The sequence below is a fragment of the Sarcophilus harrisii genome, chromosome 3, assembly GCF_902635505.1.
Source record: "Sarcophilus harrisii chromosome 3, mSarHar1.11, whole genome shotgun sequence".
NCBI lineage: Eukaryota > Metazoa > Chordata > Mammalia > Dasyuromorphia > Dasyuridae > Sarcophilus > Sarcophilus harrisii.
The window spans coordinates 524,519,639-524,545,611 of record NC_045428.1 but is presented as its reverse complement, the minus strand read 5'-3'; the positions used below and the strand labels follow the sequence as shown (position 1 = coordinate 524,545,611).

At 36.2% G+C, this 25,973-nt stretch overlaps 1 protein-coding gene across 1 annotated transcript in view; it reads left to right on the top strand.

Moving 5' to 3' along the window:
* The window catches only part of TMEM272 (transmembrane protein 272), a 44,954-nt gene that overhangs the window by 6,553 nt on the left and 12,428 nt on the right, over positions 1-25,973 (top strand). Inside the window, exons 2-4 of the mRNA XM_031961964.1 lie at positions 2,585-2,663; positions 17,130-17,189; positions 22,125-22,207. Coding sequence (XP_031817824.1) covers positions 2,606-2,663; positions 17,130-17,189; positions 22,125-22,207 — 201 coding nt within the window. The 5' untranslated portion in view covers positions 2,585-2,605. The remainder of the gene's footprint in view (positions 1-2,584; positions 2,664-17,129; positions 17,190-22,124; positions 22,208-25,973) is intronic.

Below are 25,973 nucleotides of genomic sequence, written 5' to 3'. Positions count from 1 at the left end.
AGAAAATCAACAAAAGTGGACCTCCAAGAAACTAGTCTTCTTTGGCCTGTTGATATTGTATCTAAGAATGGCCACTGTCCAGCCAGGAAAGACTCCTGGGAACCTGAAATAATTCATTTTTTTCTAAGTTAAAGACTTGTTCACAGCAAAGCAGAAAAAGTAATATGTATCTTTATCATCTATAAGTGCCTACTGCTGTATAGAACATTATACTCGCTGCTGAAAGAGAAAAGGAGTTTTGATACAAACCTAGTCACTGCAGCCTCATGGAATTTAGTTCCAATACAGATAAAGTTAATGCAAAATATTAAACAACCAATGAATTGGAGAGTTTAAAAGCAAAATATAGTGGGGAATTGAAGCAGAAAGATAGATGGGAGAAATGATGAATGGGGAAGGACAAAGGAAAACTATTTAAAGTAGATGGTATTTAAATTTGGGCTTTAAAGAATGACCAGGAATAGGGCAAAGAACTGGAAATTGAAGGGATGCCCGTCAACTGGGGAATGGCTGAATAAATTGTGGTATGTGATTATGAATTGGAATATTATTGTTCTATGATAAATGTTGAGCAGGATGCTCTCAGAAAAACCTGGAAAGTCCTCTATGAACTCAAGCAAAGTGAAATGTACTATGTTCAAAACAATAGCAATGTTGTGGGATGATCGACTGTGAATGACTTTGCTATTCTCAGCAATACAGCAATACAATACAATTCTGAAGGACTTATGATAAAAAAATGCTATCAGTGTTCAAAGAAAGAATAATTGTATCTGAATACAGACTGAAGCATACTTTTTTTTCCTTGAGGGTTTTTTTTTTGGGGGGGGGAATTAAGTGTCCTTTTGCAACATGACTTTTATGAAAATGTTTCACAAATGTGCCTTCTCAAGGGTGGGGTGGGAAGGAAGGGAGAGAATCAGGAACTCAAAGTTTTAAAAACATGTAAAATCATTTTCCGTGTAACTGGGAATAATAAAAATATTAAAATATTTTTTAAAAGAAAACTCCAAAAAAAAAAAAAAAGAACAAGCAAGAAATTCACATCACATGAAGAGGGAGAAGAGGGACATTCTAAGTCAAGGGAACACCCCTAGCAAAGACAGAGATGCAAGAATATATAGTGCTTGTCCAGAGACCCATTTTTTCCTACAACTAAAAGAATCATGAAGGAATGCCAGAAGTGAATCACTCTATACCAAAAGCTAAATAAAGTAATCTCCTACTGACCCAAATCCCCAAGAAAGAGGACTACATTCTCCTCATTTTTTAGCCAAAGGTGATTTTCTGTGGGACTCCAGAGGTTTGTTCAGATAACCTTTCTGTTCTTAAAGGCTTTGCTTAGAAGGCAGACTCTGCAGTAATCCACCTCATTAAGTGTATATAAGAACAATCAAGTTCCTAGTCTTCACAATAGCCGCCTATGTCTCCTGACTGGCTTCTTTTCTTTTCAAACAAACCACTGGCACCTGCTAACCTCATTACTGCACCCCAGAAGTCTGGCTCCTGTTATACTCTGACCAGTGGGAAACCAATGGATTGTTGTTGTTCAGTCATTCTTCAGTTATGTCCGACTCTTCATGACCCCTTTTGGAGTTTTCTTGGCAGAAATACTGAAGTGGTTTGCCATTTCCTTCTCCAGCATATTTTACAGATGAGGCAGCTGAGACAAATAGAATTAAGTGACTCGACTAGAGTCATACAGCTAGTAAGTATCTGGAGCCACATTTGAACTCAAGAAGATGAATTTTCCTGACTCCAAGGACCAGCACTCTACTACTGCCCCAGCCAGCTGCCAAAGCATTTATTAAATGCTTAATGTTCTCAAATGAGAATAATAGAGGAAATTTTCATTGATTCAACATCATTGAAAAAAATGAATTTTTCTAGGTAAATTCAGTTGATCCCTTTAAGGATCCATACTTTTGTTATTTTAACCTCAATATACTATAATATCTCTAGGAAGTAAAAGAGAGATTCAGATTTCTCCTGGAAATGTTAGTGGAACATTGGTCAAGGGAAAGGATGACAGTGGCAAGAGAAGTTAAATAGTTTTCCCAGAGTTATACAAGTCCATCAAGGAACAGGAACTGAAATCTGCTTCTCGTCCTGGACCTCTATTCTTAATGACAATAATATGAACAACTAGATGGTGCAGTGGATAGAGTGCCAGATATGAAGTCATGAAAATTCTTCTTTCTGGCCTCAGACACTCATTAGCTATATGACCCTGGACAAGTGACTTAATCCTCTTTGCCTCAATTTCCTCATCTGTAAAATTAGCTGGAGAAGGAAATGGCAAGCCATTCTAGTTTCTTTGCTAAGAAAACTCCAAATAGAGTTACAAAGAATTAGACATGACTGAAACAACTATAAGTCATATAATGAGTGACTGTCAGAGTGAAGATGAACTCTTAAGACTTGAATTATAGACTCACGACTGGTCTACACTGCTGCTCTCAGATATGTGTATTTGTGTATCTGTCACAAACACATATGCATATTTACCAGAGGTGGTTAATTAGTTCACATAAAATATCCTCCTTGTTATTTTAATGGATTTTTTTTTTTTTTTAATTCTTAGGTCTACTTTAGACACTTAACAATGCCTGGTGGTTTGGAGAAGGCCTGTCATCGATGCATATCAATGATTGCAAGTAATGGTAAGTTGCTAATCTTGGCCCTATTTATTTTCCAACAAAGAAGAACAGGTTTAGAGTTGACATTGAGAGTCTGAATTCTAAATCAGGGTTTTGGTTTTCTTTAACCTTGCTTAGGAACAGATCCCTTTGGCAATTTCTTTCCCCAAAGATCAGATATTTTTTTATTGTTCCAAATTTTAATACCTGTCCATATGGCATATCTAATATACTCATATAAAAGGACTACTATATTACCCAGGAAGTTAGTGACAGGGACACCAGGCTACATTAAGAGTAAATTCAATAAATCACTTAGCCATTCTGAACTTGAGTTTCCTTTTCTGTAAAATGATTAAGTTATACTAGATAATCTCTAAGATTTCTTTCATCTCCAAACTGATTTATTAAAAGATTTATAAAAAGAGAGTTAACTTGAAAATGGGCAATGTAACCTTAGTTTGCCTCAATTTCCTTATTTGTAAAATAAGGATGATAATAATAGTATCTACCTTTCAAGGCTGTTGTGGAGATCAAGTGAGATAATTGTGAAGCATTTAGCATAGTTTCCGGGGAAGAGAGACAGAGACAGAGAGAGAAAGACAGAGACAGAGAGAAAGAGAGAGAGAGACAAAGACAGAGACAGAGAGAGAGAGACAGAGAGAGAGAGAGAGAGAGAGAGAGAGAGAGAGAGAGAGAGAGACAGAAACACAGAGACAGAAACACAGACACAGAGACAGAGAAAGGGGCGAGGATCAGATTTAGGAAAATCTAATCTTTAGGAAAGTCACTTTAGGAAAATCCCATCAGCACACTGACATACTGGCAGCTAAGTGGAAAATGGATGGGATTGAGGAGAGACAAGTCAGGAAGACCACCAATAGGCTCTAGCACTAGTACAGGTGATAAGGGAATGTACAAGAGGGGCAGCACCCTCAATGTCCAGAAATATGCCCATATGGCATTAGAATGTGCCATATTAATATTTGTCTAGAGATCAAAAAGAACCTTTTAACTGCTTCTAAACCCTAAACCTAGTGGAAAAGAGGACAAAACAAGAGAGATACCTAGGAAGGGGAGTCACCCAATCTAATAATAATAACTCATTTTTTATAGCTCTTTGTATGCTTTATCTAATTTGCTCTTATCACAATCCTGTGAGATAGCTGCTATTATTTCCATTTTACATATGAAAACACTGAGATTCAAAGAATTTAAAATACTAAGACTCAGAGTTTAGATGATTTGTCCAAGTTCATTTGCTCTAAATAGAGATTCTAAAAATTCAAAATGCTCCTAAAATAAATTAGAGAGAATATTTTAACTTTTCAAAATTCAGAAGGATTTGGTTTTTCACCATTCTTGGATTTCAAAATAATTGTCATTACTCTTCTATTTTTCTATTTCTTTTAATAGGACCTAAGCATTATTTCTATTTCAGTGAATTTTGCATGCATCCATCTCTATTTCTCCTTTTAAAAAACACTTTTGTATAGAGATATTTTCTTTTTTTTTTAATTTAATAGCCTTTTCTTTACAAGATATATGCATGGGTAACTTTACAGCATTAACAATTGCCAAACTTCTTGTTCCAATTTTTCACCTCTTACCCCCCCCCCTCCCCCAGATGGCAGGATGACCAGTAGATGTTAAGTACATTAAAATATAAATTAGATACATAATAAGTATACATGACCAAAATGTTATTTTGCTGTACAAAAAGAATCAGACTCTGAAATATTGTATAATTAGCTTGTGAAGGAAATCAAAAATGCAGGTGGGCATAAATATAGGGATTGGGAATTCAGTGTAATGGTTTTTAGTCATCTCCCAGAGTTCTTTCTCTGGGCTTAGCTGGTTCAGTTCATTACTGCTCCATTGGAAATGATTTGGTTGATCTCGTTGCTGAGGATGGCCAGGTCCATCAGAACTGGTCATCATATAGTATTGTTGTTGAAGTATATAATGATCTCCTGGTCCTGCTCATTTCACTCAGCATCAGTTCATGTAAGTCTATAGAGATATTTTCAATGGCAAATTAAAACAATAACTTTTTGGTAAACATATATTGACCATATCTAATTGAAATTGTGAATTGTCCATTAAATATAAATGGCTAAGAATATCAGAGAAAAGCATTTCCATGTATACTCTAAGAAAATGGCCAATAATTGCAATGTTTTCCATTGATACACTCCATTAGTTAGTGAGGAATCTTGCCAGGTATAAATATGGGACTTCTTCCTTTATGTTTCAGTGGAAGGGGAAATAGTCCTATTGCCATATTAATGACCAATGATGGGCAATAATATCAATCTAGTGTGCTTTTGGCATGTTACTCTCTTGCTCAAAACTTCACAATAATTCTTAATTTGCTATGTAAATCAAAATAAAATTGCCTAGCTAGTCCTACTGAAGCTCTATTTTTACTCTCTTTAATGGAATTTCTTCCAGCTTTCATCCTCCCTCTTCTTTCATTCTTTGAACAGCGTTCATCTACTAGGTTATAGTACCAGAATTGAGTACCAGCTCTGAGCAGTGTAAGCACATTTTCACAGTGCCCACACAATAGGCATTTGAAAAGATGAGATTAGAGAAAGAGCTATGGATAGCGTGTGTAGGTAGAGTTCTGGATCCTAATGTAATGATTTGGTTGTCTCCCATTCATCTGCCTTCTTCTATTCAATCATCTTATTCTCATTCACAACTCTTGTTTTCCCATCTTTTTATAATCCATCCTCCTCCTCACTCACATTCAGTTCTCTTCTTTTGTCTCCTTGATCTAAAATAAACATTTCTTTTTTCTAGTAAATTTATTTATATTATTAATGCACATTACTTTATGAATCACGTTGGGAGAGAAAAATCAGAGCAAAAGAGAAAAATCATGGAAGAGATAAAGAAAAAAACAGAAAAAAAGAAGTGAACGTAGCATGTGTTGATTTACATTCAGTCTCCTTAGTTCTTTTTCTGAATGCAAATGATATTTTCTGTCCAAAGTCTATTGGTATTGCTTTGGATCACTGAACCACAGACAAGAACCAAGTCTTTTCTTTTTTTTTTTAATTAAAGCTTTTTATTTTCCAAACATAAGGATGGATCATTTTTCAACATTGACCCTTGCAAAACCCGTGTTCCAAATTTTCCCCTTCCCTTCCCCTAACCCTTCCTCCGGATGGCAAGTAATCCAATATATGTTATACATGTTAAAATATATGTTAAATCCAATATATGTAAACATATTTATACAATTATCTTGCTGCACAAGAAAAATCAGATCAAAAAGGAAAGAAAATGAATAAAAAAACAAAATGCAAGAGAACTACAACAAAAAGAGTGAGAATGCTATGTTGTGGTCCACATTCAGTTTTTACAGTCCTCTCTCTGGGGGTAGATAATTCCTGTCCATCCTTGATCAATTGAAACTAATTTAGATCTTGTCTTTGTTGAAGAAATCCACTTCCGTCAGAATACATCCTCAAACAGTATCATTGTCGAGGTATATAATGATTTCCTGGTTCTGCTCATTTTGCTCAACATCAGTTCATTTAAGTCTCGCCAATCCTCTCTGTATTCATCCTGCTGGTCATTTCTTACAGAACAATACTATTCCATAGCATTCATATACCATAACTTATTCAGTGATTCTCCAACTGATGGGCATCCATTCTGGTTTCTAGCCACTACTAAAAGGGCTGCCACAAACATTTTTGCACATGTGGGTCCCTTTCTCTTCTTTAAGATCTCTTTAGGATATAATCCCAGTAGTAACGCTGCTGGATCAAAGGGTATGCACAGTTTGATAATTTTTTGAGCATAGTTCCAAATTGCTCTCCAGAATAGTTGAATCTGTTCACAGTTCCACCAACAATGTAGCAGTGTCCCAGTTTTCCCACATCCCCTTCAACATTTGTCATTATCTTTTTTTGTGTCATCTTAGCCAATTTGAGAGGTGTATAGTAGTACCTCAGAGTTGTCTTAATTTGCATTTCTCTAATTAATAGTGATTTAGTGTACTTTTTCATATGACTAGAAATGGTTTATATTTCTTCATCTATTCCTAACCTTTGACCATTTATCAATTGGAGAATGGCTTGAATTCTTATAAATTTGAGTTAATTCTCTACATATATTAGAAATGAGGTCTTTATCAGAACCCTTAAATGTAAAAATGTTTTCCCAATTTAATGCTTCCCTTCTAATCTTGTCTGCATTAGTTCTGTTTGTACAAAAAAATTTTAACTTAATATAATCAAAATTATCTATTTGGTGTTCAATAATGAGTTCCAGTTCTCTGATCACAAATGTTACAAATATTTTTGTACATGTAGGTCCTTTTCCCTCCTTTCTGATGTCTTTGAGATACAGATTCAGTAATGGCACTCCCCAAGACATCAAGCAATCCATTATAAACTATCCTTGTACAATTCATATTAAATATTTTTCCATATTAGTTATGCTGTGGAAGTAGAATCAGAACAAAAGGAAAAAAGAAAAAAGAAAAAAACAAATTTTCAAAAAGGGGGAAAATAGTATTCTTTGAGCTGTATTCAGACTTCATAGTTCTTTCTCTGGATGTGGATAGCCTTTTCCATCACAAATCTTTTGGAATTATCGTGGATCATTGTAAAGAGCTGAGTCATTCATAACTGATCAATACATAATCTTTCTGTTACTCTCCTGGTTCAGCTCACTTCACTCAGAATCAGTAGTCCTGTCAGGTTTCTCTGAAATCCTCCTGCTTATCATTTTTACAACACAATAGTATTGCATTACATTTATATACTTGATTTGATCCCCTCAGTTTCCAATGCCTTGCCATCACCAAAAGAGAACCTATAAATATTTTTGTTGATGTAGGTTCTTTTCCATTTTTAATGATCTCTTTAGGGTATGGACCTAATTGGTTGGTTGTTGTCCTTCGTTCTTGAAGACCAAAATGACATCACAATGTTAGAGTTGAGTTACAGTGTGTCCTACTATGGCTGATCAGACCAATATGAGCTTGGAGTGCTCTGCCACAGGTCAGATACAAATAATCCACATGAACATTTGGGGTGACTTCTCTAATTAATGATATTGCTGGATCAAAAGTATTATAACCCTTTGGGCATAGTTCCAAATTGCTCTTCAAAATGGAGATCAGTTAACAACTCTACCAACAGTATATTAGTTTTCCCACTTCAACGCTTATCATTTTCTTTTTCTGTCATATTAGTCAATCTGATAGGGGTCAGGTGATATCTCAGAGCTGTTTTAACTTGCATTTCTCTAATCAATAGTGATTTAGAGCATTTTTATGTGATTATAGAGTGCTTTAATTTCTTCATCTGAAAACTGCTTGTTCATTTTTTTTAATCATTTATCATTGCAGGAATGACTTATATGGGGTCTTTTTAAAAAAATGCAAGTACCTTATAGTGCTAAAAAAAAGTGTTTTCATTCAGAAAGCATCCAAATATTTTAACCTTAACTTCTCCAATGTTATTTTTAAGTTTTACTTAAATTTATCTTTCTATTAAATTTTTCATGCTCTGACCATGAGACATTAAATTCTCCTACTACATATAAAAAGTAGAGAACCTCAACCTCTGACAAAATCAAGCTTGGGAGAATCAAGAAGAGCTCATTGGATGTTGTTGGAAATTCAGCTGATGCTGATTTCTGACATATTGTGGATTCCATGACAACAGTCTCAAATAATTTACAACTTAGCTCATTGCATAAGAATTTGTTTAGAGATAAACAACACTAGGTGGTTCAGTGAATAGAGCATAGGGCCTGAAGTAAGGAAGTTGTCCCATCTTTTCAATTGTATCCACTTTTTCATAACCCTATTTGAGGTTTTCTTGGCAAAGAGTCTGGAGTGTTTGTCATTTCCTTTTCCAGCTTATTTTACAGATTTCACATTTGAAGCAAATTGGATTAAGTAACTTATCCAAGATCACACAGTTATTAGCAAGTTTTAAGGCTATATTTGAACTCAGGAAAATGAGTTTTCCTGACTTCAGGCCCCTGAACTTTATCCATTGTGCCACCTAACTGTCCAGGAGTCAAGTAGATCCAAGTTCAAATGTGGTCTCTGATACTTATTAGTTGTATGATTCTAGACAAGATAGCTTCTGTTTGCCTCAGTTTCCTCATTTGTTAATTGGGGGTAATAATAATAATACCTATCTCCCATGGTTGTTATGAGGATCAAATGAGAAAATACTTATAAAGTTCTTAGCCTAGTTCCTGGTACATAGTAGGTACTATATAAATAGTAGCTATTATTTAAAATATCACAAAATAGTTATACAGAAAATAAGCGGATTCCCTAAAATTATATTGCCCTACCACAAAAAGGTTTCACCTAGTCCTTCTGCTCTTCCTCTTCCCAAAACATGGTTCAACCATCACAAAATTCTTAGGTAGCCTAATACCAACCCAGAAGGCCAGTTTTTCTGCTACCCAGTCAAAACCTCTGGTTCTTAAAGAGATTTGCATATTCATTAAAGTTATTGGTAGCTGGGAAACCCATCTCCCAATTTCCTAATCACTTACCCCACTTTCCTGATTCTGGTGCCTGAATAACTAAGATATACCCCAGTCCCAAAATTGGAGTGTTATCCTTTGTTTTCCTTTTTTGGCTTATTTGTCGCAAGGATTCCCTCATGTACACAATCCGTCCTCCCCCCTCCTAATTGACAAATGTGATTGTAGGCTTGTCTAGAGAAAGATTGGTTGGTTGTCATCCTTTTTTCTTCAGGAGGACCAAAATGACATTATTTTGGGGTAAAGGTAGTGTGTCGGACTGGCTGATCAGACCAGTTGGAGCTTAGAAACCTCTGCCAGAGGTCGGACACAAATAGCCCACATGAACATCCTATTTGTCTTTCAAAGACATAACTTAACTTGCCAATCTTCTTACACCCTATTCCTCTCCAACTTTTCTGTAATGTAATGACACTGGCTTCCTTGCTAATCTTCCCACAAGACACTCCATTTTTGATTTCCCAAACATTTTCACTGGTTATCTGCCAGGCCTGAAATGCACTCTATCTCCTTCTTTCTGATTTCCTTCTAGTTTCAGCTTAAGTTTCAATTTCCATAAGAAATCTTTTTTCATCCTCCTTAATTGTTGTGCTTACTCTCCAATTTATCCTGTATATATCCTGTTTGTAACTGCATGTTGTCTATCCCTTCCTTATTCCTTCCCCAGGTCCCATCTTAGTTTGTGAGCTCCTTGAAGGCAGGAACTGTTATTTGCCTTTCTTTGTATTTCCAATACTTAGCCAAGTGCTTGGTACATAGTAGGTGATTAATAAATGCTGCTTGACTGACTAAAATCCTTGTTACTTTGTGCATATATTATGCACATCTGTATTATGCAGCCTTTCTCTCCCTAAGAGTACAATCTCTTTAAAAAGAAAGAAAGTGTCCAGATCAGTGCCTTTCACTCAACAAGTTAAGAAAGAGATTAGAAACTGCTGAGTATTCCTACTACTCTCTAAGTTTTATTTCTCTAAAAGTGGGACTCCTTTACCTGACACTAAGAGATTTTATAATTGTGAACAGAATAAAAAAAAATCCCTTTCAATCCATAAGCCATAAACCTATCTTTTATTTGGGAAATTCAATGAGGAAAGAAGCTTGTGGTTGTCCACTATCACCATTACTATTCAATATTGTATTAGGAATGCTAGCTTTGGCAATGAGAAGAAAAAGAGATTAAAGAAATTAGAGTAGGTAATGAGAAAACCAAATTATTACTCTTTGCAGCTGTTATGATGGTATACTTAGAGAACCCTAGAGAATCAACTAAAAAACTATTAGAAATAATCTACAACTTTAGCAAAGATGCAGGTTACAAAATAAATCCACATAAATCATCATTCTTATACGTCACTAACAAAAGCCAGCAGCAAGAGATAAAGAGAAATTCCATTTAAAATAACTGTCAATAGTATAAAATATTTGGGAATCTATCTGCCAAGAGAAATTCAGGAATCATATAAGCAAAACTACAAAACACTTTCCACACAAATTAAATAAGATCTAAACAATTGGAAAAATATCAAGTGCTCTTAGATAGGTCGAGCGAATATAATAAAGATGACAGTACTACCTAAACTAATCTATTTATTTAGTGCTATACCAATTAAACTCCCAAGAAACTAGTTTACTAATCTAGAAAAAAATGACAACAAAATTCATATAGAAGAACAAAAGATCAAAAATTTCAAGGGGATTAAAGGGAAAAAAAAAAGCAAATGAAGGTAGCCTAGCTATACCAGATCTAAAACTATATTATAAAGCAGTGGTTATCAAAACCATTTGGTACTGGCTAAGAAACAGAGTAGTTGATCAGTGGAATAGGTTAGGTTCACAGGACAAAATAATCAATGATTATAGTAATCTAGTGTTTGACAAATCTAAAGGCTCCAGCTTTGGGGACAAGAATTCACTATTTGACAAAAACTGCTAGGAAAATTGGAAACTAGCATGGCAGAAACTAGGCATTGATCCACACCTAACACCATATACCAAGATAAAGTCAAAATGGGTTCATGATTTAGACATAATGTTATTATAAACAAATTAGAAGAACATAGGATAGTTTACCTCTCATATCTGTGGAGGAGGAAGGAATTTGTGACCAAAGAAGAACTACAGATGATTATTGATCACAAAATAAAAAAAATTTGATTATATTAAATTTAAAAGGTTTTGAACAAACAAAACTATTACAGACAAGATTAGAAAGGAAGCAATAAACTAGGAAAACATTTTTACATTCAAAGGTTCTGATAAAGACCTCATTTCTAAAATATATACAGAATTAAGTCAAATTTATAAGAATTCAAAACATTCTCCAATTGGTAAATGGTTAAAGGTTAGGAACAGACAGTTTTCAGATGAAGAAATTGAAACTATTTCTAGTCATATGAAAAGGTGCTCCAAGTCATTATTAACCAGAGAAATGCAAATTAAGACAACTCTAAGATACCACACTACTCAGATTGGCTAAGATAACAGGAAAAGATAATGATCGATGTTGGAAAGGATGTGGGAAAACTAGGACACTAATACATTGTTGGTGGAATTGTGAATACATCCAGCCATTCTGGAGAGCAATTTGGAACTATGCTCAAAAAGTTATCAAACTGTGCATACCCTTTGATCCAGCAGTGTTTCTACTAGGCTTATATCCCAAAGAGATCATAAAGAAGGGAAAGGGACCCACATGTGCAAAAATGTTTGTAGCAGCCCTTTTTAGAGTGGTCAGAAACTGGAAACTGGATGGATGCCCATCAGTTGGAGAATGATTGAATAAATTGTAATATATGAATGTTATGGAATATTATTGTTCGGTAAGAAATGACCAGCAGGATGATTTCAGTGAGGCCTGGAGAGACTTACATGAACTGATGCTGAGTGAAATGAGCAGGACCAGGAGATCATTGTTCAGACTATGCAACAACAAGACTATACAACGATCAATTCTGACGGACATAGCTCTCTTCAACACTGAGATGATTCAAACCAGTTCCACTTGTTCAGTGATGAAGAGAGCCATCTACACCCAGAGAGAGGCCTATGGGAACTGAGTGTGGACCATTTTCACACTTTCTGTTGATGTTTACTTGCATTTTGTTTTCCTTCTCAGGTTTTTTTTCTTTCTAGATCTGATTTTTCTTATGCAGCAAGATAACTCTCTGTGTGTGTGTGTGTGTGTGTGTGTGTGTGTGATTTAACATGTATTGGACTACCTGCTATTTAGGGGAGAGGTAGGGGGAAGGAGGAAAAAATTTCAAACAGAAAGTTTTGCAAGGATCAATGTTGAAAAATTACACCATGCATATGTTTTGTAAATAAAAAGCTTTAATTAAAAAAAAAAAAAAGAAGCTTGTAAAGAAAATGGCAGCCCTTTATGGAGCTCAACCACAGGTCTAAAGTTAAGGCCAGCTTGGTGCTCAGACCCCAGAATCCCCCTGTCAGTCCAGACTGAAAGAGTGTTATGTTTCTTGTGATAATGGTTCTGAGCTGCCCCTCCCCTAGCCTTCCAGTTGTCCATCTCTCTCATTCTCCTCCTGCCAAGCATGAACAGCTGCATTCTATGTGCTTTCCAAACCCCTGCAGGAATCCCTTAATATCTGAAGCAACAAAAACATTGATAAAGTCATCTGTGTGATATGTGCTCCCTCCTTCAGCCTCTCAGGATGTCGCAATTAAATTTGATAAATGCACATGTTCAGGTAAGGGAAAAATGCATTTTAAAATTGTCTGTGAGGTTCTGAGAAATCTTTCCTTAAGTCTGGATAAATGGGAAAGACTAGGGGACCCATGAATGATAAAGCACAGCAGAACCCACATTTCACTGGCAACTGTCCCATAACATCCAACAGGAATTGCAATAAGTCTGTAAAGTAAGAGAATAAAGCACCTGACAAACCTGAGAGGCTAAAAAATTGTATCTTTGATCAATTCTGATAGACATGGCTCTCATCAACAATGAGATGATTCAGGCCAGTTCCAATGGCCTTGTGATGAAGAAAGCTATCTGTACTCATAGAGAGAGGACTATGGGAACTGAATGTGGATCATAACATGCCAGTTTCACTCTTTTTGTTATTTGCTTACATTTCATTTTCTTTCTCATTTTTTTCCTTTTTGATTTCATTTTTCTTGTGCAGCATGATAATTGTGGTAATATGTATAGAAGAATTACTCATGTTTAACATTTTTTGTATCACTTGCCATCTAGGGGAGGGTATGGAGGGAAGACATGGAAAAATTAGAACACAAGGTTTTGTAAGAGTGAATGTTGAAAATTACCCATGTGTATATTTTGAAAATAAAAAACTTTAATTTAAAAAAAAAAAGAAAATTGTATCTTTGAATGGTTAAAAGAGGGGGTGAAAGAGATAGGCAAGAAAATACCAAGGCCCTAGAATCTGTGAGTATAATAAGACTTCTTGACATCTCAAAGACTCAAAATAGTCAGAATTAAACTCTTTTTCAGAAAGTTCCCCAGCTTCTCTACTCAAAAAAATTAATTTTTTCCTCTTGATTTCCCTATTTTTAATAATGTCAAAAGCTCCCAGTTACCCAGTTTTAAAACCACAGAGTGGCATTGGGCAAATTACTAATCACTCTGGACCGCGTGTCCCTTATGTGGAAATAGATGATTTCCAGTGATCTTTCTATTTGATATCTCAAGTCATCAAAGTCTTATAACCACTGGCTGAGAGGGGACCTCAAGGAATAGAAAATAGCTGTGTTTTTTAGCACCTTCCTGTGCCTTAGCTTCCCGTATCCAATTGGTTCCCAAGTCTTGTCTGTGCTTCCTCTGAAGTGTCCTTCAAATCCATCCCCTTCTTTCTATTTCCACTGCTACTTGCTTTTCATATGGACTTTGGCAAATAGCCTCCTAACTCATCATTCCCAATCTTTCTCCCCTTGAATTCATCCTTTATGCTTCTATTCATCCCCAAAGTGCTTGGGTTTGAAGTCAAATCCTGCCACTTATAATTTATGCATCCCTAAGGACTTCACTTAATCTTGCTGGGTCTCACATACTTAATTTGTATGGCTTGTACTATATGTATAATACATTTGACATTTAGATTGCATAGTGACCAGAGGGCTGAAACTTAGAGTCAGGAAGACCAGAGTTCAAATCCAGCCTCAGACACTTATTAGCTATGTAACCCTGAACAAATCTTTTTGCCTCAGTTTCTGCAATGGGGAAATGGGGATAATGACAGCACTTTCCTCCTAAGGGTGTAGTGAGAATGAGCATTCTCTTAAATAAGCTAATAATTATAAAGCACTTACTTAGTACAGTGCCTGGCACATAGTAAGCACTATTTAAATGTTTTTGTTTTTATTCAGTCTTGTCTAATTCTTTATGACCCCATTTGAGATTTTCTTAGCAGAGACACTGGAATAGGTTGCCATCTCCTTCTCTAGTTTATTTTACAAGTGAGGAAACTGAGGCAAACAGAGTTAAGTGAATTGCCCAGAATCATACAACTAATAAGTGTCTGAGGTCAGAGTTAAACTCAGAAAGATGAGTCTTCCTGACTTCATATCTGGCATTCTATCCATTGAGTATATCATCATCATCTCGTCATCAAGATCATTATTATTCTCATTATTGTGGAATATTGTTGTTTGGACAATGAAGATATTAAATGAAATAATTTCTAAGGGTCTTTCCAACACTAAATCCTATGTTGTTACAATCAGATGGATCTTCCTAAAATATAACTGTAATCACTTTATTCCTTCACTGTCAGAAATCTTCAAATGATCCCTATTATCTAACAAAGTCCAAATTTTTTAGCCTGGTATTGAAAGTGCTTTATATTTGAAGAATAGAATGATAAAAATCGTTTGGAGTTAGAGGAATTGAGTTCAAATCTACAGGAAGCCAACTAACCTTCTCTGAGTCTTAGATTCCCCAACTATAAAATGAAACGTTTGAACTAGGTATCTGAGGTTCTTGCTAATTTTAATTCTATGATCATATGACTATATCTTAACCTCTACATTTCCATCCTTGCTTCATACTGCTATCCTCTGCTCCCGCTAAATTAGAAGTCTCCCAGAATAAGATTTCTATTTCCCATTCCAGCACCTTTGCTTATCTCAGGCACACTGCCTGGTATGCCCTTCCTTTCTCTCCTCACTACATTCCAACAGCTGAATCTTTTTAAATTTTATTTTATAGCCTTTTATTTTTCAAAATACATAGAAAGATGGTTTTCTTTTCTCTCTCTCTCTCTCTCTCTCTCTCTCTCTCTCTCTCTCTCTCTCTCATAACTTTTTATTGACAGAACCCATGCCTGGGTAATTTTTTTACAACATTATCCCTTGCACTCACTTCTGTTCCAACTTTTCCCCTCCCTCCACCCCCTCCCCCAGATGGCAAGCAGTCCTATACATGCTAAATATGTCGCAGTATATCCTAGATACAATATATGTGTGCAGAACCAAACAGTTCTCTTGTTGTACAGGAAGAATTGGATTCAGAAGGTAAAAATAACCTGGGGAGAAAAACAAAAATTCAAACAGTTTACATTCATTTCCCAGTGTTCTTTCTTTGAGTGTAGCTGATTCTGTCCATCCTTGATCAATTGAAACTGAGTTAGATCTTCTCTTTGTTGAAAAGATCCACTTCCATCAGAATACATCCTCATACAGTATCATTATTGAGGTATATAATGATCTCCTGGTTCTGCTCATTTCACTCAGCATCAGTTCATGCAACTCTCTCCAGGTCTCTCTGTATTCATCCTGCTGGTCATTTCTTACAGAACAATAATATTCCATAACATTCATATACCACAATTTACCCAACCATTCTCCAACTGATGGGCATCCATTCATTTTCTAATTTCTGGCTACTACAAACAGAGCTGCCCCAAACATTTTGGCACATACAGGTCCCTTTCCCTTTTTTAGTATCTCTTTGGGGTATAAGCCCAGTAGTAACACTGCTGGGTCAAAGGGTATGCACAGTTTGATAACTTTTTGAGCATAGTTCCAAATTGCTCTCCAGAATGGCCGGATGTGTTCACTAATTCCACCAACAATGTATTAGTGTCCCTGTTTTCCCACATCCCTTCCAACATTCCACATTATTGGAAAGATGGTTTTCAACATTCAGCCTTGCAAAACCTTGTGTTCCAAATTCTTCTCCCTCCCTCCCCACTAACCCCTTCCCTTAGATAGCTAGTAATCCAATATAAGCAAACATGTGCAATTCTTCTAAACATATTTCCACCTTTATCATGCCCATCAGCTGAATCTTGCATCTTCTCAAGGGGTATTTCATAAACTGCCTCTTATAAGAATCCTACCCTGCTCAGCACAGTCAGAAATGATTGTTGCCTTTTCTGAAATTTTGTAACTCTTTAAAAACAATTATTGAATATAACAAATATCTTCTTGTAATTTTACTTGAGGGCATGTCTTATCTCCTCCACTAGAGAATCACCACTCTGATTGTAAGCCATGAATTATTGACCTACATCACTTTGTATCTTTGAGGACAGGAGCATGGCTTTTTCTTTGTATCTCAGCCATTAGCATTCAGCCTAGCATGGGGTAAATGCTTGTTGACTGACTAACCGACTAACTTCCAGCTGATGCCTCAGAAATTTTTGAGCAATAGCATTTTGCACTTTTTTAAAGTGGCTAAAGAGCTTAGTCACATAGAAGCAAGCTAACTCAGCTGATTATAACAGAGCCTCCTTATGGATTATGCAGTGAAGGGTCTGGACTTACTCAGGATCATACAGTTGTGGGAGGTAAGATTTAAAGTCAGATTTTCTTGACTTCAAGTAAGTCCAAAGCTTTGTCCCAGTGCCATCTAACTGTCATTATCATAAAAGGAAGTCAAATTTTATCTAATACATTGAATGATTAGCAATTTTAAACAGAATGGAATGGTTCCATGACTAATTCAGTAACATGTCATGCTTTCTCTTCCAACAGCCTGCTTCATATTTGCTCTTCTGGCTTTTCTGGCCCTACCCTTGTCCATGGCTTTCACAGGTAAGCTTGCTCAATGAATTCCTGGACCAACACCTGGAGGTAGGGTGTTTGTTTAGCAGCCTGAGGCATCTTTTCATTCTCCAAACTTTAAAAGGAGCATGCTGAGGGTAAGGAGAGTAAGAAGGAAGCTCCAAAGGTTCTTTCCAAATCTTATGATAACATGTGGAAATTTGAAATGTATAGGAAAAAACAGTTAGCTAATACTCCAAAATGTTTTTGAATGAGTAGATAAGTTGATCAAAAAGTTATTTACTTAATAAACTCAATTTTCTAGAACAGGAGTTCTCAATCATAAGTCCTTGGTACCCAAGAGAAGCCAATTAGGGAAGTCGGGGAAATATTTTCAAGAATAGATTTCCAAAAGAAGAAAAAAATAGATTGCCGTATAAGACTTTGATTCCATTTATAATGCTTTCACTAATCTATTTTATTTATTTGCATGTATGTTAAACTCTAGAATTTATTTCCTTTTGTATTGAATAGGGAAAACAGAAAGGCTTACAGAAAGAAAAGACAAGGTAATTGTCCAAGACTATTAGTGGTAGAAAAGGCATTAAACTGAATTGATTTAAGAATTTTCTTATACTAATGTTCCTTATAGCATTGGTGGAGCCATTGACAAAAAAATTAATATTAACTATGTTTTATTGCATTCTTATTTATTTTGTTAACTATTACTCCCAAAAAAAAAGAAAACAAAAACAAAAACAAGGGATGTAGGGACTGAGAAATGTTAGGAATACATCATTTAAAACATAGCAGAAACCAACAAGGAAATAAGACACCAAAGATAAAAACAATTGGAAAAACTAAATAACATAAATGTCATAGAAGCTTCTGCACATATGCACTGAAACTTTAACACAAAGAAAAACATTCTCTCAGAAGCTAATATATTCTTAGCTTACATTCAAGTTTAGTAGAAAGCTTGGTCATCTCATTTTCTAGCCTTCAACAGATTAGAAGAACAGATAAAATGATCTTGGGTCTCCCCTTATTTCTTTGCAGAGATGGAGGGTAGATCTATGAACATTCCTTACAATGTCAGATATTTTTCAGTGATGGGTAATTGACTTTCTTGATTTTTTTCTCTTTCTCTTTATTTTCTTTTTAAAATTAAACTTTTATTAGGAGTGACTGTGAGGAGAGAGGTTGCAGGTAGAAATTTAGGCAATATAAAAACAAAAGATCAATAAAAATCTATTTTAAAAGTGTATGTGAATGGGAAACTACTAGAGATAGGCTTTGACAAATAAAAAGAGGGATAGATGATGAAAGATAGTGAGGAAAGAGAAGAAAATGAAGAAGCAGACACTTAGAACAACACAGTCCCCCTAAATCTGGGGCCATTTAGTTTAGGGGCTAATGTGCCTTGCCTCACCAACCCCCTGAGATTGTTACTTCCTCACAATACAGCATGATAATTGATGGTTCTAATCATGATGCTGCATCATCTTCATTAATCTTAATACTGAGTCATTAGAATGCTTGGTAACCAGAAATACATGATGCATTTTAGAAAGATTTTTATCCAAAATAAAATAATAACAACAATGACAGTAGTGATTATAATGACAATGACATAGCTTTGGCTTCTGAAAAAGGCAAATTCTCAGCTATGCAAAAAAAATTCAGCTATGTGTACAAAGTCATCACCCCTAATTTTTCCAGGTAGATGAGGTTCACAGACATGGACATTTATTAGGACCTTCTAACCTCTCCAGAACTGATCTGAATCTCCAGTGAACAGTAACTGTCTTTCTTCATTAGAAACGAACAGGGTTCAGAGACATCACTCAATGGTATCAGACATCACTCACAGCTGGGTTCTGAGTTTGAAAAGGAAGTTCATACATACAGTGACATTGACATAAACAACTGTTTATATCAATTTCATGGACCTTTAAGGTACTTGAATTTAGCCTTTTGTTAAAAAAAAAAAATGTTATGCCCATATTTCAGTATCATATTCTTTAATAGCTTCTTCCAGGGAAATCCATTACAGATTTCCAGAAATTAAAGCAGTCAGACATTTGAAGATCACATAGGTTTGATTTCCCCTTGGGAACCTCTGCCTTTGGACTTGAGTTATGAATCTTTGCACTCATTATACCTGGATATCTTTGTGAATGTCAGCAGAATACAGTGCTGTCACTGGATGGTGGTTTGCTGTGTCTCCTTAACCACCAAAGAATAAATGAGAAATGAAATATCTCAATGCTGGAACATTAGTTACCTAAGCTGGAGACTTCAGTAATTGTCCTTTCTGTCTCCTGCTGGCAGAGCCTCACAATCACTGGGCTTTATAAGTAGCATTATAAATAAAGATCTGGGTTCAAGACCTGAGTCTAAAACCTGGCTGTGCCACCATGGATAAACCATCTAACTTGATAATTGTACAAGACTATTAGTGACAGAAAAAGATGCTAACCCGCATTGATTAAAAATTTCCTCATCTTGATGTTCCCTATACTAGTGGTGGGGCCACTAAACTATGATCCTGGTGGATAATATTGACAAAAAATTAATATTAACTATGTTTTATTTTATTTTAAAATTCATATTAAAATTTGTTAACTATTACTCAATTACATTTTAATCTGGTTTGGGAATATTGTGGGTCATCTGTTTGACACCTTTGCCTTATACCAATGATATCAAAGTTCTAGACCCCATCCCATGCATGGAGCTGAAAGAAATTTAAAAATAATGGTGAAACAAGAAAAGTTATCCTGAGGAAAGGAGTAAAAGCCTTGGGTATACTTTGATACTGTGGCTAGAATGAATTAGAATCATGGGATAAGAGATCTAGAATTGGAAGAAAATTTGAGGCCATTTATAGATGACAAAAATGAAGCTGCAGGAAGATTAGCATCAGAGATATAATTTGAAGCTGTGTCCCCTAATTCTAGAGTAAGAGTGTCTTTTCAATGTACCATGGTTTTCATGTACCAGGTTTCACCAGTATTATAACCTGAAGTTCTCTTAGTGGAAGATGGTCATAGCTGAAATTCTGGCATCATTATCAATGCAAATGGCATGTTCTCAACTCAAAGGCATTAGCTATTCATCATCCATAGTCCCTTTTAGTCCCCTATTGGGGATGTGTCAAGAAGTAAAAACAATCAATAATCATTTATAAAACCCTATACACCAGGCACTGTTGTTGTGCTTAGCCCTGGAGACATAGCAGAAGCAAAAAGAATAAACCCCTGTTCTCAGGGACCTTACATGCTAATGATTTACTTTTTCATAACACAATGGTCATAGTTTTACACTATGTATGGATTCTGAATAAATGGTATATAAGTGCATATTTTATCAGTCAAGTCCCATTTTAGGGAAACTTTGTGAATAACTGAAGGAGTCAATCTCCTTTACCCATGTAGGTTTCAACCTTCCTATGACTGAGTAAATGAGTTCTAGGGAAGTTGCCTGAAACACATAGAGGATAGATACCTTGGTAGGGTCAATTAAACATCAAAAGTAGGATTTAAATTGAATCTTCTTGACTTTAAGTGCATTTTGACTATCCAGGTTACCGCTATCTTTTAGTATCGTGGAAGTAAATAGTGATGGTTGCTGTTTTGGCCAGAAACCCTGAGATCCTCCCCTCTTAGATTGATTCCTTTTATTTTTTTATTTTTTTGACTAGGGAAGAAAGGCCATCTCTGTCTTATTTCATTGACTGAATTTGGAATTCTTTGCTTCTTCAACTAGTTATTCTACAACAAGTCATGGGTGCCAAGTAAAGTACTACAGCCAGAATATAAACCTTCAAAAGGTTTATATCCTTTTATATCCCTTAGTCATAAAAGAGAAAGTTCACTTGGACAGAACAGTTTAATCAATCCTGCCGAGTGTTTTACCTGGCTGTTAGTTAGAAAGGCCACACTGGACCCAGATGGTTCCAGAGGGGAAAGTGAGGCAGGTGACCTTTCACGGCCCTCACTCACTCAAATCTAATTCACTTGCATGTCATCCCTGCTAATCTTTGATATTGGTGGGTAAACAATAACGTTAAAGGGAGCCAGACTTGTAATTTCATTGGTGTAGGCATTTTCTGGTAAAGAATTCCTTCTAGCACTACCCTTCTTTGTGACTCTAAGTCTTAACAGAGTTGCCTGGAGCACTGAGAGGTAATTTATAGGGATCCCAAGGCAGTTCTGTCTCAGATGTTGGACTTGAACCCAGGACTTCTAGTCTCAAGGTCAATTTTCACTTTATCATACTGTGCCATTTCCATATCTTTTGATTTTCTTGGACCATTTAAAGAACTCCCACAGTGAATCCTTTTGTAAAGTATATAATTCCATCGATGATCTCCATATGTTGGATCCACCATAAGAAGTTCTCCATCCTTTCTCGCTAACAGCCAGGTAAAACACTCTGCAGGACTGATTAAACTGTTCTGTCCAATGAACTTTCCCTTTTATCTGTGGAAAGTTCATTCTGGCTGCAGCACTTTACTTGGCACTCTTGAGTTGTTGTAGAATAACTAGTTGAAGAAACAAAGAATCCCAAATTGAATAAAGCAAGGAACATTTCTTACGTACCTCCAATGTACTTTAATATCTACTATGAAGAATTTATTAAGCCCTATATGTATTAGTCGTTGTGCTAGATGCTAGATAGTCAAAGACAAAACTCCACTCTAGAGGAAGAGATAGCATACACATCTATATATATACATAACGTACAAGCTATATAAGGCATTTTTGTGTGTGAGAGAGAAGTATTATCATCAGCATCTTCCTCTTCCATTTACTTTATACATTCAAGGTATAAATTAGATGGTTTGTCAGGGGAGGAATGTGATCCCTGTCTGCCACCTGACTGGTATATACATCCCTAATTCATCTTCTAACTAGGCTTCCTGCTTTATGATGCTACTTTAAATCCTTGCACATTTTCTGTATCATTTCCCATATCTAGGAATGAAGTTTTTGGAGGATTGCCCCATCGAGCCACTCATTCCCTTATACTTGCTAGTGGGCGGAATCATTGGCAGCCTGAAGGTAATGTATATATAATGTATATTAACTTTAGCTTGAAAAAACCTAAATTGTGACCCTGGGCAAGTCACTTAAGTGACCCTGGGCAAGTCACTTAACCCCAATTGTCTCAGAAAAAAAAAGAAAGAAAGAAAAAACCTAAGCTGAGGAAACCCCTCTAAAACCTCTTTTAAGTGTTTGCTGCTCATAGAGGAGTGTGAAAAGCTTTTCAGTGGAAAGCCTTTGGTTAGCAGAAAAAATGCTGTTAAAACAACAGTTGCAATCATGAGATAATGAAATCTCCCCACTGTGGTTTGAATACCAGGATGGAGGAGAGATATTGATTTTCCAGGCAGGAGCTGAGAATCTGCTATCAGGGCTTGGTTAACCAATTCCCTGCTTACCCTTACCCCACACAGCAGATGCTGTCACCCGCTTGGTCTGATGGCTGCTGGAGACACTGAGAGCTGATTAGACCTTGAGAGGGAGGATGGATGGAAGCCAATAGAGGCACATATCATTCACACACATCTAGAGCTGCTCCTTTCCCCCCTCCTTTTCTTAAGGGAAAATAATCTTTACTTTTGTGGATGAGAGATTTTACAATTTGCTCTGGCTGGGTCTGCTCTATCTCATGGACCAGCACAAATCTCTCAGGCTGTAGCTATCAGCTAAATCCTAAATTCTTCCTGACTGTTTATTTCATGCACTTGAGGAAACTAAGAAAGTATTGGAGGATTCAGTCTCCAAGTGCTAAATGGCACTTCTCTCCCATGCCAGGGGTTGGCTCTTTGGTACCCCCTGCTGGTCATCTCTATTGCCACCCCTCTCAGCTTCCAGTTTTGCCATTCCCTGCTTCCTCTGAACTTAATGAAGTCTTCTGATTTGGGTCTTTGTATAAAATGCCAATGGCAAAAATATAAAATTGTAAGAAATTTTAGGCACTATTTTACATGTTCCAGGTATGTACATAGATCTCACACACACACACACACACACACACATGAAAAGAGGTTTTGATTGTTTTCCATGAAATACAGGAATACACATTTAGAGCTATAAGGAAACATAAAGATTATGTAGTACAGGGGTTCTTACCCTTTTTTGTGTCATGATCCCCTTTGGTCATGTAGTACATTGAGAATATTTCCTACTCACTTTTTCTCTGCTGAAAAACGTGCCTTCTTTACTAAGAAAATGGAGGCCATTTGGTACAGACTTTCCAACCTCAATCTCTTCATCTCAAAATTCCCTTTTCTCTCCTTTTTTTAAGTGTATGACAAAGAAGTAGTCCTTCTCCTTGCCAAGCACAACCTTCCTAGATGTATGCTTGAACCTATCCCCTCCCATCTTCTCTAGCAAATTGCTACCTATTATTCTCTCTGTCTCTAGTTCTCTGACTTTGTCTTTGCCCATGGATCTTTTCTTAAGAATAATTTATTTGAATGTATAAAGTAAAATATATAGAATTACAAAGGAATCCAATATGTTGAAATGAAAGTACAAAAGAATCTAATTATATTGAAATAGAGTTATCAGAATATTAAGAAAAAGTGAAAAAATTATATTGAAATAGAGTTATCAGAATGTTTAAAAGTTAGGAAACCAATTATATTGAAATAAAGAATATATTAAAAAGTCAGGAAATCAATTATATTGAAATACAGTTATTACAATTTTTTTAAAGTCTATGGGCCTCAGATTAAGAATCCCTGATCTAGTCCTACTCCTTCATTTTACAGACAGGAACTAAGTGACTTACTGCGTCTCTCAGAGATCCTTTTTTATTTTGTCTGGAATCACTCCCACCCAAAGTTGAAATCCCTGTTTGTCTCCCAGGAATGGGGTCTTCCTGGAATTGACTTCCCCTCAATGCAGAAAAAGAATTTCCAACTTCTGCTTATCTTTCCTCACTCTGTTTACATCTAAGGCATCCCAGGGGATATTTCCCCAAATAGGATAATAAGTAATGATTTAACATAAAGAAGTCCAGGAATAATTGCATTTCAAATTTTATTTTTAAGTATTTTAACCAATGTTTCTCAAAGTATGGTTTGGGGACCTCTAGAAGTTCCTGAGATCTTTTCAATATGTTCTATACTATATTGCACAGTATTATCGTGAAATGATATTATAATAATTTTAATTTTTAGTATAATAAATATGAATATAACCCACATAAACAAAAATTCTTTGGAGGGCTGCTAATGTGGCACAATTAGATAGAGCACCATCCCTGAAAGTAAAGAGAACCTGAGTTCAAATCCAATCTCAGAAATGTGACCCTTGTTAGTTGTGCAACCTTGATCAAGCCACTTACCCCCAATTTCCTCCTTCCCCCCAAAAAGATCTTTAGGATCCTCAATAATTTCTAAGAGTATAGAGTGGTTCTGGTCAAAAAAAATTGGGAACTGTTGCTCTGGACCAAAAATGTTCATTCTAAACATCCTTCAATTTAAGAGGTTATTTCCTTACAGTTAATCTGTACTTGTACACCTTTGTTCCTTCCACATCATTATCTTCACCCTCAGTTTGAGGATCCTCCTAGTGTTCTTGGGCTATGCAGAGGCTTCCTATTGTAGCATCTTATCCACTTCTTTTTACCCTGGTGATTCCTAGTATTTAGGATCTAGTGCTTTGTATCCCAGCTCAATGATGATAGTCAAGTCACTTGAACTTAGACCCTCAGTCTCTTCAGCTAAATAACCTTCAAACCTTGGTCATTCCTGCTTCCTCCATTCTCTAAAGTGCATGTGCTGCTGAACCGTTGACTGGAAATGTTCTAAATTCATGTTGTCCAAATTCAGCGGGCTCTCACCATAACCAGGCAGTGCTTTTATTCCTCTTGATTCCCTATCTTGTCACCTCCAGTATTTGTCTTTTCTGATAGGTATGATACCTTTCTCTGTCTTTTTTTCGTCTCCTTGTCTCCCAATGTCTCTGTTTTCTTTCTGTAATTCTCATGAGAATTAATCTAGCCTTAGTTTCTCTCATGTGCTTCAGTTCCACACCATTATCTATTGGACATTGCAAATTTGATATACCAAGGATACATGTCAAGCCCAACATTTAGAAAACATTATCTTTCTTTCCAACCCCCTTTGCTGCCAAATTTCCAGATTTCTATCAAAGGCACCACTATCTTCCAGACTCCTGATTTTGTACCCTCAGTGTTATTGTAAGATCATAGGAGAATGGACTTATAGATAAAGGAGATTCAGAGTCCTAAATCCAATCCTCACCTTTTAAAGATGTAGAAAATAAGACAAAGGAAAGGTTAGATGATTTGCCCAGATAAGTGCCTGAGATAGCATCTGAACCCAGGTGCTCGCTGACTCCAAGTCCACTGCTTTATCTACCATACAACCTGATTGCAGCCTAAACTATTCTTCTTCAATCTACCTCGCCATACACATCTAATCAAGGTGTCAAATCTCACTGTTTCCAGCTCTATAATCTTTCTCTGATCTCTTTTCTTTACGCCAATAACTTCCATCTTACTTCAGGCTCCCCTGTCTACATGATGGCTATGTTCTTCTAGTGGGTCTACAACCTCAAGTCTTCTCATTGTGCTGGTGGTTGCTGCTGTTGGACAGTTAGGTGATGCCATTGAGCACCAGGTCTGGAGTCAGGAAGGCTCATCCTCCTGAGTTCAAATCCTGCTTCAGACACCGTGTGACCCTGGGCAAGTCACTTCATCCTGTTTGCCTCAGAGTCCTCATCTGTAAAATGAGCTGGAGAAGGAAATAATGATCTCTGTCAAGAAAATCCCAAATAGGATCATGACTAT